Raw genomic sequence first — 18,964 nt, forward strand, 5'->3', positions numbered from 1 at the left:
ATGAAGTTTCCGGGGTTTGAGAGAAAGGAAATGGATGAGAGTATGAGAAGGAAGATTTTATTATAATGGATATGAAGTTTAGCTTGAAAGGTCCATATTCTTGCAAACACTAAGGGTGCATAAAAGCAGATACTACGGTGGCTTATCAAGTTATTTGTAGAAATTAAGAACTAGAGTAATATAATTAAGTCCTATTAGATAAAACTTCTCAGTAAGCTGAGGAAAAAAAAGAAAAAAAAATTAAGCATTTTTATAAACTAAAATTTTAGAAAAGTAAATAAGAGAATATCTTTAGCATAAAAACAGATACTACTGTGGATGATAGTCCTACTGTGTTTATTAATTAATGATTTGTATTCTTAGGTTTTTTCTTTTTCTCAATCTTTCCTTTTCTTTTTAATACCCTATTTGAAAATTTAATCTCATACAAATTTTCCAATTTTTTTTCACCACTTACCCAATCTCAGTGATTTCTTAAGTGTTTTTTGGGACTTGTTACAATGATTTCAATATATCATTTCTATATTAATTTCCATTCACTCTAACCATGTGGTATGTTAGTACCATGCTGATACGCTCTTCAGTTTATACATTCCACTTAATTCTGCAAAAAAAGTAATACCCACCAGTTACATTAATAGTTCCTGTTTCCTTGATTGCAAGCAAATGTGTTTGTTTTTTTCTTTTAAAACGGAAGATGATGAATATGCTGAAGAAAAATAAAGTAGGAAAGATAAAACAAAAATTCAATAAACAAAACCAAGTCCAAAGAAAAATGACCAATGTGTGCAGAGCTAATAAACAAGGAATAAGAAAGAAAAGAAAATGTACAATTGCATCAATTACAACTTTCTTTGGTTACTAGTACAAAATGTCAATAAGGTTAATTTGTTTGTATAGATCCTCTGACATTGTGACATCTACTTGTGTATCATCATATTCTACCTGAGGGAGAAACTATATTCAGAAAGGACACACGAGTATTAATAAGGTGCTTAAACAAGCAATCCAATCCATTTTCAAGCCCTTCAATGACTACCACCACAGCCTCAAGCTCTTTGTGTGCAAATTGAATATTCTCAGCCTCAAAATCCTTGGTTGCATTATCCATGACCATTCTACAAAGTGCTAGGTCCACCTTTTCAAGTTCATTCACATTCTCCTCTTGATTGTTGCATTGAAGCTGAAGCACCCCTTTCCGCATCACTTTTGACACAAATGTCCACTTATTATTAATCTTTGACCTCAAGATTGGTGAAGAAAGAAACGCCACTAGTGACTGAAAGATGGAGCTAGTGATCAAACTAGCTTCTCTTAGAACCCGCACAACTGCTGATAGGTGGTGATTAAGATCCAAAGGAGAAGAGGCCCCAAATGATGACCCTTCAGTACTGTGCTTCAACAAAACAAGAGATTTTGTGCATTGTTTCCTTGTGTTTCTTCTGAGACTCCAATATGAAGAAACATGGCTTTCAATCACCAAGTCTCCAACTTTTCTCCTTCTAAGTGCTGATTGAAGGTCTCTAACATTTCCCTTCATTAGCATGATTGCATCCCTTGTTTCTCCCAATATGTCCAAGAATCTCACTGGACAGTCTAGCAACTCATCGACCCATTTTTGGTTGTGGTGATGAGATAGTGCTTGTTGGGTGAGTGGCAACTTCAAAAGATCCTCCATGCACTCGTACAAGTTTGCAAGGCCTGAAAGACCAAAGAAAATTCTCTCCACCTCAGAGGAAGATGATGTTTCCCATGATTTGAGCTTGTTCAGCTCCTCTTCAATTGGAACTGTGCTTGGATGTGATCTAGTTGGCAAGCTTATGGATCGAATGGCATAGCCACGAGAATGTTTTGGAGAAAAGGTAGAAGCCATAGTTGCTCTTTTCATATCTTATAAGAGAAAGGGTGTTTAATTATAAGTTATATGGCACTGGTGAGTGCTTATATATATTCTCCTATTACCAATACCAAGGCATGTACGTGTGGTTTTCCCATATTGTGGGTTTTTAAAGTTATAATAATAATATTTTTGTGGTTTTTGGATGTTGTTGTCACGTCTTCTCATGTGTTTACATAAGGGTGTAAGGTGGACCTCCCAAATTGGCTCTGATGTCTTTTTGATCTCACCGTCCCTCATGCAGAGTCACTCAACTTCCATACAAAATCATGCACATGAAGGGCCCATGCTGGGGCGCAACACAGTTTAGTAATCCTCTAGTTAGGTGAGATTTCTGTGGGGAATGACTCAACATTATCTTGTCTTAAACTTTAATTTTTTTATTTTTAAGATGCATGAGAATTTGTGGCATTATATTACATGTTTGGTTTATTATCCAACTTGTGGATTAATTTTCTTATAATATTAGAATGTGAATTTATGCTTAATTAAACTCTAAGAATTAGATTAAGAGGTGAGAATTATCATTCACTTATATATTTTAACTTGACTTTATGTTTAGTCAATATAAAATTTAAATTTTTTCTAATAAATGAATGATGATAGATGTCTTTGCTAATCTCCTTTTACAGCCAACTTAAGTTTACAACGGTTATACAAACATATCTTAATTTTAGTGAAATTTAACTGATTATTTTTAATTAGATTTCATATTCTAATTATTATGTTTGTTTTTTTTTTTATTTACACTATTCAAATTTGAGAATTTGAAATATTCAAATGTAATCTCACTTATACTAATGACATATTCAATAAATAAAAATGTAAATAAAAAGAATTAAAAAATAAAACTAATTTAGCAACAAACAAAATCAGTTGCTAATTCAGTCAATCATTATTCACATCTTAATAAATAATCTGATTAGCATTTGATTTAATGACTGGTTAAATTTTAGTTAACAAATACTATAATGGTGGCTAAATTAGTAACCAAGAATCACTTGCAACCAATTATAACGACTAATATTTTTTGTTATGAACAACCAACTATTATCTGAAGCTAAATTACAATTTTTGCAACTGACAATCAAATCGATCGCTACAGTCATTAGCGATGGAGGATTGGGCAACGGCATCTAATTGGTCACCAATTTAATCACGAACTACTTGTGGCTGAAATTGTTTATATATTTAGCAACAAATTCATTCTATTGCTCTTTTACCTTTTCCTAGTAGCGGTAGTATTATAGTTAAAATACAAAAACAATAGCATAAAAGAGATATTTTTAAATAAAAAGATTTCACGTTTAATATACTTTAAGGTCCGCCTTGATTTCTGTTTTTACTAATGTTAGAATGATTAGATGTATAGTTTTTGCAACTTCGTCACAAACTTCCATGCCTATAATTATTTATAGTAATTAACTGTATTTATCAATTTAATAAACTCTTTTTTCTCAAAGAAAATGATTTAGATCACTTTCTTTCTCGTTTTCTCTAATTAATCTATCCCTCTCTTTTCTTTTTTTCTCTTCTCGTTGCGAGAAATTTTTTTATTTAAAGCTATTTGAAAGATCTCCAAGTTTTTATCGTCAATGTACTCATCAATCCCTGTTCATGATGCATGATACCTATGAATTGTCTTCGAAAGTTTATGGACTTGTATTGAGCTATATGATTGAAGATATATATGACAAATTCAGATTCAATATATTTCAGTACCTTTTTTTTTTTTCTGTCTTTCATGTTATTGAGTGGTGGCTATAAAGATTGACAAAAAAAATTAGTATACTTTTGTATTGCACGAGCGACGCTTCCATGCCGTTCCCTTTTAAGGATTGCAATAATCATCATTAGTTGTTACACCTAAAACGTGTTCACGTGTATATGTATCATTCGGAAGAGACATTGTTTTCGAAACGGTGACGGACACTAATGTGGATGTGTCTTCTAATGAAATTGGAACCTTAACTCATCACTTTATAAAGGGCCAATATCTTTTATTAAACATAGTTTTTGGTTCATTGCAATAAAATGATAAAATTAATGTATGTAAAGATTGGCGTGAGGACTGTTAACTTGCCAAAGCATAACCCTGGTTTAATACTGAAATATGCTACGTAACTAGAGCTGTATTATTCTCCAATGGTTCATATCTGCCTGCAACAAAATATTACTTCTCTTTCACTTGACCTTGAAATCTTTCTTAGACCACATATGGGGAATAATTAGGGAGTTTAGACATAACATCACCTTCGCATCAGTGTAGAAGCTCCGAAAAGCCAGCATGAATTGCTAATTATCACATCTATGCTTGTCACCTCGTAAGAAATTGTCCTTCGATGACATGCACAACTAGCAATCTATCCACACTTTACAAAACAGCAAAATAATTTGATTTTCTTTTGCCTAAATTACTAATTTAGTCTCTCTATTTATTTACTGTACTTAATTTGGTTCTTCTTTTAATGAAAAGTTTAATTTAATTCTTAATTTTTTAAATATGTTTGAATGTAACTTTTTCGTCCAATTGAGACTATATAATGTTGTGTTGAAGCATTTTTAAAAAAATAAAGAATTAAATTGAGTAAGGAAAGGATTATATTGAAACATTTTAAAAAATAAGATATTAAATTGAATCTTTTATTAAAAGATGAATCAAATTGAATAAAAATATATGGTCAAGGGACCAAAGTAATAATTTATTCTTCTTTTTTTTACCTTACAAGAAAAAATAATACAATTGATAATATTGAAAGAAATTGTCTTTGTACAGTATATTTGTATACAACAAAGAGAAAGACAATAAAAAGGAGATAAAATAGACGATGTGTGATACGTAAGAATAAAATAATATTCATAAAAATATTGTGTTTTGTGTTAATAATATAATTTTAATGTAAGTTATTGCTTCTTTTGATCGTTGTTCGAAATATTTATATTATTTTGGTATATTGCAGGGATCAATAGGGACTTGGTGTGTCAATCTAGTTTGATGCCATTTTTTTTTATTGGGATGCAATTATACCTTTGCTTGTGGAATTCTTTTTCTATTATGTCACTTTTCAATTTATAGGATGCATCAATAATGTGAAAACTATAGCCATAAGATCAATACAGGGCCTTTGTGATACACAAGTCCAATCCATAGATCATAGACTGAGTCACGATAATGGGCCGAAGGAGTTGGGGTTTATGTGAGGAGAAAAAGAATATGGGAACTACTATTCCCACTATTAACCCTTGCTATTCGCATTATTAACCTCGAGAAATTTCTCTTTTGCTAGCTCACTAAATTCCTACACTTCTTTCCTTCTTTTCGTAAATATTAGTTATTAGTTATTAATTTTTTTATTAGCAGGAAGGAAAAATCAAATCCATGACCATTCGTGTTAGAAGTTGATGCTATGTGACTTTTCTTTTTCTTTATTTTTCTAACTAGAAAAATGTCTTTTCAGACATATTTTAAACACTTTTTCATGAATTTCGGACATGAAAACTAAATTTAGAAGGAATTTTTTACCAAATATATTTTGTTTGAAAAAGCTTTGTCGCAAATTATATTTTAGACAGACAGATATTAAAGATTTGTGTTTAGTTCTGAACATATCTTTCAAGAAATAAAAAAATAATGTTTTTTTTTGGTAAAACTATCTATTTTGGGACAAATGTTAATCTAATTTATCAATATAAAATTTTCATTTTATGAAACTGATATGAATGATTAGAACAATGAAGTAACAACTCCTTTAAAAATAGGCAAAACATTGAAGAAATCAATTCCATTGCTAATTTCATCGTAATACACTTGCTAAATGGTCCAAAACAATTTTTCAATATAAGAAATTGATACCAAGACAGAGGTAAACAAAGTCAATTTAAAAAATCACACAAAAAATCATCTCACAACACACAGAAGCAATCCTTCTACAAAAGTTGCTCATAAGTGTTCAGCAGCCCTTAGGCTGCTCAGCAACCTGTTGCAGTGTCTTCCCTGCTTTGAAATTGTGTCCTCTTTCATTGGTATCCTTCTTTAATGTTTTTGGACTTCTATTAGTTTGAAAATCCCTCACATAATTATGGTGCTTGACTACTTTCTTCCCTTCAAACTCTTGCCTAAAGTATTAGTGAATTGATCGTTTTTCTAAGTTTCTCTTTATAATGCTGAAGACATTAATTATTCCACTTGCTTATTAGACATTATTCTTTAGCCAATATTAGTAACTATAGTGTCTAGGTAGAGAACATGATATAAGTAAATGTAAGGTCTTAAAAAGAAAAAAGGTGACTTAAAACGGAAGAAATCAAAATATAGTCTATGAACTCTTCGTTGTATTTGATTGTGTAACTATTGAATTGTATATATATACATGTACAAATTGATGAGTCAATTTTTGCATCCTCAGCAGAACCCTACAATTTGGATGCTTTGCAGGATTTGGAGACTAAATTAAAATTTAGCACTCTCTATTGAGTCATTATGTTCAAAAGGTTGGCTCTTGTTCTGACCAACCGCTTAAACATTCTCTCCAAACCATTTTCTAGGCTTTCAATGGCGTTTTCCAAAGCCTCCAATCTGTCACGCACACCCTGCAACTTGGAAACATTAGTACCTTCACTTAGAAGGGTGCTTAAAGATGCTTCAACACACTGCAACTCATTGACATTCTGAGATTCTTCATCACATGATATTACCCTCTTCTTATGCATCAATCTTGCCACCATCAACCATTTAGTTGCCTTTGACTTTGAAGCTGGCCAAGCCAAGTAAGACAAAAGGGATTGGAAGATGAGCATGTTCATTGTGATGACCTCCCTAAGAACTTTTATCACAGAAGCAAGGTCTTGATCTTGATTCAAAATTGGGGATACTCCAAATTTGCTTTCCATCTGTTTTAAAGATGCCATCAACTTCTTGGCATTCTTCTTCATCTTTTTTGTGAGGAAGTTATATTCGGCTACACTTTTTTCAATACTCGAATCACCCTTTCTCCTTCTAAGAGAAGAATGAAGGGCTTGAACATTTTCCTTAACTTGTGACATGGTGTTCCTTGTGATGCCACAGATATCCAAAATTCCCACAGAACCATCAAACAATTCTTCCATGCATTTCTCACCTTTATGGTTAGAAATCACTTTTTGCGTTGATGCCACGTTGAGAAGATCTTCCAAGCAAATATACAAATCTTCAAGTAAGGATAGGCCAGTGCCAATTGACTCAGATGTGGAAGTGGATGTGGCTTCCCATGTCTTCATTTTGCTTAGCTCCTCCTCTATTCTAATGGAGCAAGGATGAGATCCAGAAGGAAAACTATTTGAGCGAACATGGTACATGTTTGCCATGGTTACTTTCTCTTTTCTTGTTTGTTCTTTTTTTCTGAGAAAGTTCAATGTTTTTGTGCTCTTACCTAGCTAGGTCCTTCATCTCTTTATATATAGTGGCCAACTGGCCATTGATAATTCATTAATCATTCTAATATGCCAAAAAAAGGACAAGCTCATTAATCAATATGCAAAGAAAGCATGTGGTGCCCGCATGGATTCCCTTTGAATTAGGTAAGATTGTCACACCTCTGCCTAACATTGTGATATTACATGTGATATTCTGCAGGACATAATGATAGTAAAATGGGTTTTTGGTATATAACTGTGTCTTTCGAGTGTTGGTAATCAGAAAACCTTATTATTCATCAACAAGTTTGTTGTTTGCCTCCTCTGCTGCCACCTTACCCTCTTGATTTCAAAATATAAAATTGTTGCTGCTTGTTGGTTCAGAGATGTCCACTGAGTTGTCTCAATATGAAGGAGCTCGAACAGTAACATGAATTGAGTTGTTTTTGCAAGGTTGAGATCTTGATCTCATGAGATATACTAGTAAATGTGCAATAATTCAAGTGACAGATAAGTTGATTACAATTCAAAGGACAAAATGATGCACAAATTATAGCATTAGATTAGTTAGGTGTGTGCACGAGTGACATTTGCTCAAAACTTCAATAATTACATAATTAAAATTAATATCTTAAAAATATAAGTATCATTTTAAAATAACTAACAATTATATTTATCAAATAATTTTTTATTTAATAAAAATCACACTACTTCAACAAATTTATTAACTATAAACATGCAAAAATCAACTACATGTTAACATAAAAAATCCATAATAATAAAAAATAAAACTCAAATTTAAATAATTATATATTTATATTATTTTTAAACTTATATATTTTATATTGGTATTACATCACTATTATTACTTAAAGAAAAATATCATAAATTTGAGTAGGCATAACATCTCCATCAAGAGCAAGGATGAAAGTCAGCCTCAGTGATCCAACGGCCCCGAGTGAAAGGTTAAAACTATTCAAATATAAATATTATTAATCATTTTCTTCAACTTTAATGTAATTAATAATTATAATTAATATACTATTAAATATTTTATAAATTGATAATTTTATTCATATACATATATTTTAAAGATATAACCAAATATAAGTATATTTTTAAATAAATGTGAGAGATGATGCTGCTGGTTTGGAGCTATGTTATTGGCTGCTGCAGTCTTGGATGACATACTGTTGCTAGTATGCCTATTGTTTGGCATAGGCAACTAGTGTACATGAAAATTATGTAGTGTTCTTTACTTGGTGTTAACTTTTTGATAAGTATATCAATTCGCTCAAGTAATATTTTAAAACAGTAAGATTGAGTGTCGAGTCCACATGTACTTTGTCTACTCAGAGTTTGTATATGTTCAATTTTAAGCAATTAATGAATTAAATTCGATATTGGTCGAATAATGATACAAAATGTAAAATTCAACATAAATAAAGATAATTAAGTAGAGTACATTAAAGAGATAGAATATAAACACTTGAGGGGTGAGTTGTCGGTTGAAGCAGACTTACGGAACGTGTTGGGATTCAGCCTACTAAAACTACTCTTGACGCAACATTAAAGATTTTTTACTATTTAACTTATTCCGATAATTACCTTCATCCGCTAACCTACCCTAATCATGATCTCTCATGTGAAATAGCCTAAATTACCTAATTTCACTCATAATTCCTAGAATCATTACATTAAGAGTGATTGGTTGCTGAGCTCCCAACAATGGGTGATTTAGTCTCTCATTGTCATGAGAGACTTACTAATACAAAAAGGAAACAAGAGGTACGGAAGAGAACGAAAGAAAATGGAGGAAAGGATTCACAAGTGAGTGAGTTCTCCCTCTTCTCTCATGTCCTAGCTCCTTATTTGGTCTCAAAAAAACTTCCTTTTGATTTCTCCCCTTTTTAATGTAACACAGTTATATTTTTTGACATTGACGGTATGCTAAGCCTATGGGCACTGAGCGCACATGCAAAGTTCAATTGGCATAAGTGAGTGCGCGCTGAGCCGACAGATGTGGGCTAAGCTACCAGATGCGCACTAAGCCGTCATATGTATCCTAAGCCTAACCTCCCAGTTGGCTCTTCGTGTTGAGCGATTGTTGACGCGCTGAGCGTGCTGCTCCAATTCTTCAATCCTCTTGAGGCCTCCTACCATGTTATTCTGCAAAAATATACGATAAAAAACACTATAAATTAACTAACTTTAGCATCTATTAGATAAAAACTCAGAAGAAGCTAAATTCCTAATGTTTTAACACAAGAACAATAAAAGAGAGGAAAATTAGATAATTACTATATGATTTAAATATTCGAATTACGTATGCATAACAATTATCGCTTGGGAGACTGTCCTAAGGAAGAGATAGGCTATATCTGATGAATGGTTTTTCTGTTACAAAGTGTTGAGTAGAAGAAGTGTAGATGCAGGGGTTTTGCAAGTTAGAATTGCTCGAATGTTATCAATTATTGCTTTTTTCTTCTTCTGTAATCCTCTATATGGGAGTATTTATCAGATTCTGTAGTGTGTTTTGGAGGGTTTGTCAAGGGGCATTGCTTTTTTATTCCGCTTTTGAGGAAGATTTTGTAAAGAGGTTAGCTAGTTAGACACTATTCTCCAGCCAATTTTAGTAAATAGTAACTATAATGTTTGGCTGGAGAAACACGATAAATGCAAAGGAATATTCTAAAGGGCAAAGGTGACTTAAAAACAAAAATATATCTAAATATAGAGTATAAACATTTAATTGTATTTGATTGTATAACTATTGAATTGTATACATGTACAAATTGATAAGGAAATTTTTTTCAAACCTCAGCAGATCCCTAAAATTTGGATGCTTTGAAGGATTTGGAGAGAAAATCATGACTCTCTAATCTTATTGAGTCATGATGTTCAAAAGGGAGGCTCTTGTTTTAACCATGCGCCTAAAGACGATCTCCAAAGCATTTTCTATGCTTTCAATGGCATTCTCCAATTTTTCCAATCTTTCACGTGCAGCCTGCATCTTTTCAACATTAGTACCATCACTTAGAAGGGTGCTTAAAGATGCTTCCACACATTGCAACTCATTGGAATTCTCTTGTTTCTCTTCACATGCTATCACTCCCTTATGCATTAATTTTGCTACGAATAACCATTTGGTTGCCTTTGACTTTGAAGCAGGCGCGGCCAAGAAAGTTAACAAGGATTGGAAGATAGACATGTTCATTACAATGACTTCCCTAAGCACTCTAACCAAAGCAACAAGTTGTTGGTCTTGATTCAAGAGTGGGGATGCTACAAATTTGCTCTCCGTTTGCTTCAAAGTTGAGATCATTTTCTTGGCATTCTTCTTCATCTTCTTTGAGAAGAAATTGTATTCGGCTACAATTTTTTCAATGCTTGAATCCCCCTTTCTCCTTCTAAGAGCAGAATGAAGGGATTGGACATTTTCCTTAGTTTGTAAAATGGTGTCCCTTGTGATGCCACAGATATCCAAAATTCTCACTGATCCATCAAGTAGTTCTTCCATGCATTTCTCACCTTGATGGTTGGAAATCAGCTTTTGGGTTGATGCCATGTTGAGAAGATCTTCCAAGTCAATATGCAAGTCTTGAAGCAAGGACAAGCCAGTGCCAATTGACTTTGATGTGGATGTGGAAGTGGCTTCCCATGTTTTGAGCTTGCTCAGCTCTTCCTCTACTGTAATGGTGCTAGGATGAGATCCAGTGGGAAAACTATTTGAGCGAACATGGAACTTGTTTGCCATGGTTACTCTTTGTATTTTGTTCTTTTTCAAAGGAAGCTCAATGTTTTTGTTCTCTCATCAAGTCCTTAACTCTCTTTATATATAAGTGCAAACAACGGCATGTCATGATTCATTCTAATTGGTCAAGAAAATAGACAGCACAGCTATCCTTTCATAATGAACGTGGGCATGTGGTACCAGCATGTGTTTCCTATTAATTTGGTGAACTTGTCACATCTCTGCCAAACATTGTTAACTTTTAGTTGTGATATAATACATGCCAAAATGAATTTGAAATGGGTTTGATGTGTATTGCTGGCATGTCCTCCGAGTGTTGGCAATCAGAAACCCCTCATTAGTCATCAGCTAGTTTGCCTCCTTTGCTGCCACATTGCCTCTTGATTTCAAAATATAAAAATGCTGTTGTTTGAGCTTCAAGGCTATCCATTACCTGGCTTGTCTCAATGGTAAGGAGCTAGAACTGCAAATGGTGTAATAAATGGCCTTTTGGATTGCTGAGATCCGGATCTTGTGGGATGTGACAAATGGACAGCAATTTGAGTTTATACAATTTTGAGACCAAAATGATGAGTTATTTTGCGTGTGCACGAGTGGCATGCAACCCTTATGTCTCTGTTGATTTTCCCAACTCTCTCATTACTTCATTGTGTTTTAAACGGAAGACTCTCATTCCTATATATTCTTTTCTTTAGTAATCTCGTGGTACATATAAAGGACTAGTATTCTACGGTTCTACTGTCAAGGAACAAAAAACATCACAGATTTCCAATTCTCAAAATCAAACGTTAATAATGGTTTTGTCAGTTGATGCTATTTAGCAATTGACATCCACTTCCAGAACGTAGGTCTGATCCACACACGCATGAGTTATTAGGTTGCTGTTTATTTTTAACTTTTTACAGAATTAATTTTAATAAAATTATTTTTGAATTATTGTATGTAATTGAGAATTTGTACAAATTATTTTTTTCTGAAAACAAGAGTCGTTGAAAAGGTTGACTATTGTAATTGTAATTATTAGTGAAAATAGAAAATTGAAACAGAAAGGGAACATTTCCTTAGACCAAACAGGGCCTAAACATCTATATTCAAGCATCAACAAACACACAGATTAAGACCAAAGCACCATTACCTATAATATTTATTCTCATTGAATATGAACCATAGACAGAAACAAGGATTAACACCAAAATCAGACAGTTCTTTCACCAAAACTGCCCTTCTTTATATTTAATTACTGAAATAATGATAGACAGATTAAATATAAATTCATGCATAGTGTGTTCAAAATCTATAATATTGTATAAGGTTTATCAGCGTTCACCTACTAAAACTCTTTCACTGATACCCACAGATGACTAATTAGCATGTGGTCAACACTTCTATATTTTTAATTACTTGTCAAGGTATGATAAGAGTTTGGTAGTTTTGTAGCTTTTAACAAACTACTATAAATATGAATTTTTAAATGATAAGGATACTGACTTTACCCTATTGGATTCAACATTTTTTCTTTTCATGTATCTTATCCCCGGCCTTTTCTTTGTAGGGCACATTATTTCTTAATTTTGGGGTGTTAGCTCAGTTGTAGGATCATTATTTCTTATGATTCTGATGTGAAACATTTTTCCTAAGAACAAAGTCTGTAAAATCTAGTAGTATTAAAACAGGAGACAGAGAAAAAAGTAAAAGAATCTATTATCAGTAACATGTCTTTACTGTGTTCTGGACTAATTGAGGCTAATTCTGCACAATGGAAATTCTTCTCAAATCCATCATTAAAGGAAAAGGTCAACAATTAGAGCAGTCAGCTTTTCCATTATCTGTTGTTATTCTTTAGGTTATTAAGTAATTGAACATGTATTCCTCAATTTTTCTTTCTTGATTTTTGAGCATTTTTGTGTGGACTTTTACCAACATAATCTTCGACAACAATCTGTTTATTTGAAGAGAGACGTAGATAAATCACTTAGCTGGTGATTTATTAGTATTTAAACATCTCTTAAAAATATTCTGTACTGTAGACCTGAGAATTTTAAAAATGCTTTTTCATCCTATGGAGATGGTATAAAATGATGCGAATGCCATTTATTTGCTTAAAATAGGTGGCACCATAAAAATGTACAGAAACTCCCACAAGCTCGGTAGACTTGAAAGGTAGCTCAATCTGGCAGTGATCTAATAGAGAGAAATTCAATTGTTGACAAGTTAGGTTATGATATTGAAACATTTCTTCTTACTCTTCCCCAAAGGAAATTCTATTCAATTTTACAACAAGAATTGCATCTGATCTGATCATGAAAGCAAATCTTACTAAACTAAAAATTAGAGAATAATCTGGATTTTTATAAAATGGAGGAAAGTCCTGGCATCAAAGAATGCCTTGACCTGATCAGAGGAACATGCTAATTGCAATATCCTCACAAAATGCATTTGGCACGAGAATTTGTTGTTCTATGCACAACCATACTATTATCATTGATTCTAATATATTAAGAGCATTGATTACTTGATTAGAGGCTCTGTCACAGACTCGGACCTCAAGTCTATCAAATACATTACACACACAGGCAATTGTTCTCTCTGCTTTGATTGGTAATACTGTACCAAAAGGGCCAAAGTGAGACTAAAGAACTTCAAATTCAACCAGAGACACATCCTAACAAAGTTGAATGGTTAAGAGACACCCTTACTCCATTTGCTTCAACTGTTAAGGTGCGCAAACACACTAGCAGAATTACCATTTGCACCCTAAGATAGTTGGTATACAAACTATTAGTAATGTTGGAGTGGCAAGTGTAACTGAAGTGGTCTCACATTGAAAGAAATGGACAAGTTGGATTAACATACACATAAGAGAGACCCATAAACCTTGTGTAATTGGCTCGTGGACCGTTAACAGAGATCTCTTTTGAATTTACCAGGTATTCCCTAACAGGTAAGCTATAATGTTTACCAAATAGAAACTCGATAAATGTAAAGGAATATTCTCTCTAGTAAAAAGGTGACTTAAAACAATAATATATTGAAATATAGAGTATAAATATTTTGTTGTATTTGATTGTATAACTATTTGAATTGTATACATGTACAAATTGACGAGGCAAAATTTTTCAATCCTCAGCGGATCCCTAAAATTTGGATGCTCTGCAGGATTTGGATAGAAAATCATGACTCTCTAATCTTATTGAGTCATAATGTTCAAAAGGCAGGCTCTTGTTTTAACCATGCGCCTAAATACTCCCTCCAAACCATTTTCTATGCTTTCAATGGCATTCTCCAAAGCTTCCAATCTTTCATGTGCAGCCTGCATCTTTGCAACATTAGTACCTGCACTTACAAGGCTGCTTAAAGATGCCTCCACACACTGCAACTCGTTGATGTTCTTTTGGTTCTCTGCGCATGCTATTACTCCCTTGTGCATTAATTTTGCTACCATTAACCATTTGGTTGCCTTTGACTTTGAAGTGGGAAAGGCCAAGAAAGCTAGCAGGGATTGGAAGATAGACATGTTCATTACAATGACTTCTCTAAGCACTTTAATTAAAGAAGCGAGTTGTTGGTCTTGATTCAAGAGTGGGGATACTCCAAATTTACTCTCCACCATCTGCTTCAAAGATGTCATCAACTTCTTGACATTCTTCTTCATCTTCTTTGAGAAACAATTATATTCGGCTACAATTTTTTCAATGTTTGAATCCCCCTTTCTCCTTCTAAGAGCAGAATGAAGGGCTTGAACATTTTCCTTAGTTTGTAGCATGGTGTCCCTTGTGATGCCACAGATATCCAAAATTCTCACTGAACCATCAAGAAGCTCTTCTATGCATTCCTCGCCTTGATGGTTGGAAATCATCTTTTGGGTTGATGCCATGTTTAGAAGATCTTCTAAGCGAATATGCAAATCTTGAAGCAAGGACAAGCCAGTGAAAATTGACTTTGATGTGGATGTGGAAGTGGTTTCCCAAGTTTTGAGCTTGTTCAGCTGTTCTTCAACTGTAATGGTGCTAGGATGAGATCCAGTGGGAAAACTATTTGAGCGAACATGGAACTTGTTTGCCATGGTTACTCTTTGTATTCTGTTTTTGTTTTTTTATCAAGGGAAACTCAATGTTTTTGTGCACTCACCAAGTCCTTAACTCTCTATATATAGGTGCAAACAACTGCGAGTCATGATTCATTCCTATTGGTTAAGATTCAAGAAAGTAGACAGTACAGCTAACCTCTCATAATGAACGTGAGCATGTGGTACCAGCATGTGTTTCCTATTAATTTGGTGAACTTGTTACGTCTCTGCCAAACATTGTGCACTCTTATTTGTGATATAATACAGACCACGATGATGTTGAAATGGGTTTGATGTGTTTACTTGGCATGTCCTCCGAGTGTTGGCAATCAGAAAACCTCATTAGTCATCAGCAAGTTTGCCTCTTTTGCTGCCACATTGCCTCTTGAATTCAGAATATAAAAATGCTGTTGTTTGAGCTTCAAGGATATCCATTACCTGGCTTGTTTCAATGGTAAGTAGCCAGAACTGCAAAATGCTTTAATATATGGTTTTTTGGATTGATGAGATCCGGATCTGGTGGGATATGACAAATGGACAACAACTTGAGTTATATATAATTTTGATTACAATTTCGAGAACAAAATGATGGGTTATTTTACGAGTGCACGAGTAGCTTGTAAGCCTTTATGTCTCCCTTGTTGATTTTACCAACTCTTTCATTATTTCATTGTGTTATAAACCAACCAATGAAGAATCTCATTCCTTTATATGCTTTTCTTGAGAAATCTTGTGGTGCATATAAAGATTATCCTACGGTCCCATTGTTATTGTTAAGATCTTGGGAGAAACAAAAAACAATTACACAAACATCACACATTTTCAATCCTCAAAATCAAACGGTAATAAAGGTTTTGTGTGCACAAGGGATTTTGTGCATGCACACATCATTTCTGTCTGAATTGCAATGTTATTGCTGCGTACTCATAGACCTTAATTCAATGGCTGCTTGTTATCTTTTTCACTCGTTACTTTCTATAAAGACTAGCTAGTTCAGTAGACTTCCAACCACAAAAGTATACTTCATTCTTCCCAACCATATTCTTGATAGTTATACCCACGTAGGCAATGAATCTCTTCGTCAGTTCGCAGCTATTTGATCATTTTTACAAGACTTGAGAGAAGAATTCAACCAGAATACATCTCGGATTGCGTAACAATGAATAAGAAAAAGAATATACGATTTCTTTATGTGTTAGTACTATTTTTTATAGGTTGATTGCAAATAATCGTGATTTAAAGTACAACTTTATCAATTCATGCTATTTAGCATTCTCTTCTGGAACAGAGGTCTGAATATGATCTACACAACCTATTCATGCTATTAAGTGAAATTATTTTACATTATTGAATGTGATTATAATAAGTTTATACTTAATTTTTCTGAAATCAATAATGGCTAAAAAGGTGGAATATTTCAATTAGTTTCTCATATATAAGAGTTAATTACATAATTTATTCGGATTCAAAAAATTATTAATTTAATTTATAGAAATAAATTTATCTTAAATTTATACTTTTTTTTTACCACGTAGCCATTGTTATTAATACTTTTTTCTTCTAATTATTTGTTAAGAAGAAATATTAGTTGTGTAAAATTAATACTTTTTTACATTTAATTTTAATTTAAAAATAAATTTCTATTATTTTTTACTTAAATTTATTTTTAGTTGTTTGAATATAGTCGTATTTTACTTTTTATCTTAAAAAAATGTTTAACTTTTTTTTATCCTAAAATATTTTTCTTTTATTTTTCGTTCTCGTCATTGCAAGAATAAAGATAGGTAAAATTATTCTCCCACTTAATGAGAAACCTTCTAATACCGTCTCCGTGGTACACAGTAAACCATTGAATGTAGAAATTAAGATTTAAGATTTAAATCAGTTAATACTATATTTATGGACCAATACTTTAATAGTAAATACTTGAACTTAAACTAAATAAAATATATGTAACAAAAAAATGTTAAGTGTACCCAAAATAATATAGAAATTAATATCTGAAGAAAAAAAATAAGGACCAAAAGTCTAAAACCTAACATGGTTAAAATTAAATATATAAACTAACATTTTTTCAACTTGATAAAAATGTAGAACTTGGATTTAATGAAGGTCGGCAATGAGTTGACATTACGGATATTCAGCTTATTCCATTAACTCAATAGTTAAAAATTTGCTATACAAGTTAGTTGAAATGTTCTGTTTATTAAATTGTGAGCCAAACCTATATATAACAGATTGGTTTTGTGCCTAGTAACTAGTACTACTAACTTGAGTATATTTGAGAGCTATTTTGAGTTCGTTTTGAGCTATTTTTATTAGTTCAAAAACTTATTTAATTATGTTCGTAATATTTGATAGATAAATAAATTTAGTCATAATTTCTAGTATTTTTTAGACGCTATTTAACTAATATTTTAACTTCTTATTTTTATCTTCTTATTATATACTATTTCTTTTTTATCTCGAAGATATTTGTTAAATTTACTTTTTTACCATAATATTAATTTTTTATTGTTTTATTATAAAAATCAAAGATAAATACAAGACGATTTATAATAATTCATGTAATTTTGTTCAATTGATTGAATTAAACCTTTCAATTTTATTTTTTCTTTATATCCAGTCAGTTGGGATTATCTTTTGGATATTATCTAATTACATTATTTTTTAGAAGAATTTTTAATTACATTATTTATTTTATTTTTTTAATATTATATTTTAAGATATTAACAATGGGTTAGTATGACAATATATACTAATACGCAATAGTAAGTGTATACTACTTTTATTTTATTTTAAACATAGTTAATAATATTTTAAGATACAACATAAGATTAATAATAATATGCACAACATAAAAAACTAAATAATTGAAATTAAAAACATAATTAAAAAATTGATGTTTAAATAAAGATAGTAATTAAAAAAAAATTATAATTACCAAAATATATTTTTATTCGTAAAATAAAATAAAAGTTATATAAAATATCATATAATTATAGTATAGGTTTATATAAATTTTTTTAATATAAAAATATCATTAAACATACCCATTAACAGATCTTAATTTGTTAACAGATCTTAATTTTCAGCTAATAACTTTCAACTTCTAAATAATTATTTATTTTAATTTTTGCACGTTTAGTTAGAATTTTTTATTTTATTAATAATTATTAAAATAGAATTTTATTCACGTTTTATTTTTATTCCATGCATTAATTTGTACACAAAATAATAAACAGATAATAAAAATGAAAAAAAAACATTTTACAAGTTTTAATAAAAATAAATATTAAAAGCTAAATATATTTTTTTTAAAAATACCCTAGTAAATTACTATTTTTATTTATTGGGCCTTGGCTAAAGGAACTGGCATTTAAGTTTAATTAACTTACATTTCAAATTGTGAATGCTCTCTTGTGCTCAAACTTAATTGTTTTATTAATAAATAAAAAGTTAATTATTTTAGACTTAATTATTATTTTAATCCCTGAATTTGGGTTATGCGTTTTTTTATCTCTTGAAATTTAAAAATATTTTTTAGTTGAGTTTTTCAAACTGTTTATTTTAGTCCCTAACATAATAAATTAACATTTTATGAAAAAAATTTAGCACTTTTCGATAAAATTTTTTTAACAATTTATGAAAATTTTAAAACACAAATTCAAGAGGTTAAAAATAATTAATTTATGCCAACTAAAAATAATCACAAAGTGTTAATTTATTATACGAGAGAATAAAAAGAATAATTTATCAAAATTCATAGAAAAAAATACTTTTAAATTTTAGGGACTAAAAAAGTATATACCCTAAATTCAAAAACTAAAAAAGTAATTAATGTTTATTTAAAATT

The 18,964-nt window shown here is 31.5% G+C and overlaps 4 protein-coding genes across 4 annotated transcripts; all 4 read right to left on the reverse strand.

The window, feature by feature from the left end:
- Positions 1-809: 809 nt before the first annotated feature.
- On the reverse strand, positions 810-1,913 carry LOC114373651. The gene has a single exon (XM_028331160.1). It carries the CDS (start codon positions 1,886-1,888, stop codon positions 935-937), a length of 954 nt encoding a protein of 317 aa, XP_028186961.1. The 5' UTR covers positions 1,889-1,913; the 3' UTR covers positions 810-934.
- A 4,308-nt stretch (positions 1,914-6,221) lies between these two features.
- On the reverse strand, positions 6,222-7,291 carry LOC114373605. Its single transcript, XM_028331103.1, has one exon. The coding sequence runs from the start codon at positions 7,238-7,240 to the stop codon at positions 6,365-6,367; it is 876 nt and encodes a 291-aa protein (XP_028186904.1). The 5' UTR covers positions 7,241-7,291; the 3' UTR covers positions 6,222-6,364.
- Positions 7,292-10,069: 2,778 nt separating this feature from the next.
- LOC114373766 lies at positions 10,070-11,078 on the reverse strand. Its single transcript, XM_028331302.1, has one exon. It carries the CDS (start codon positions 11,043-11,045, stop codon positions 10,173-10,175), a length of 873 nt encoding a protein of 290 aa, XP_028187103.1. The 5' UTR covers positions 11,046-11,078; the 3' UTR covers positions 10,070-10,172.
- A 3,019-nt stretch (positions 11,079-14,097) lies between these two features.
- Positions 14,098-15,145, reverse strand: LOC114373616. The gene has a single exon (XM_028331116.1). It carries the CDS (start codon positions 15,103-15,105, stop codon positions 14,230-14,232), a length of 876 nt encoding a protein of 291 aa, XP_028186917.1. The 5' UTR covers positions 15,106-15,145; the 3' UTR covers positions 14,098-14,229.
- Positions 15,146-18,964: the final 3,819 nt, after the last annotated feature.

This window comes from Glycine soja, chromosome 11 (assembly GCF_004193775.1).
Source record: "Glycine soja cultivar W05 chromosome 11, ASM419377v2, whole genome shotgun sequence".
NCBI lineage: Eukaryota > Viridiplantae > Streptophyta > Magnoliopsida > Fabales > Fabaceae > Glycine > Glycine soja.

Coding starts and splice junctions, on each gene's coding strand:
- LOC114373651 (XM_028331160.1), bottom strand. CDS start 1,888: ATGAAAAGAGCAACTATGGCTTCTACCTTTTCTCCAAAACATTCTCGT.
- LOC114373605 (XM_028331103.1), bottom strand. CDS start 7,240: ATGGCAAACATGTACCATGTTCGCTCAAATAGTTTTCCTTCTGGATCT.
- LOC114373766 (XM_028331302.1), bottom strand. CDS start 11,045: ATGGCAAACAAGTTCCATGTTCGCTCAAATAGTTTTCCCACTGGATCT.
- LOC114373616 (XM_028331116.1), bottom strand. CDS start 15,105: ATGGCAAACAAGTTCCATGTTCGCTCAAATAGTTTTCCCACTGGATCT.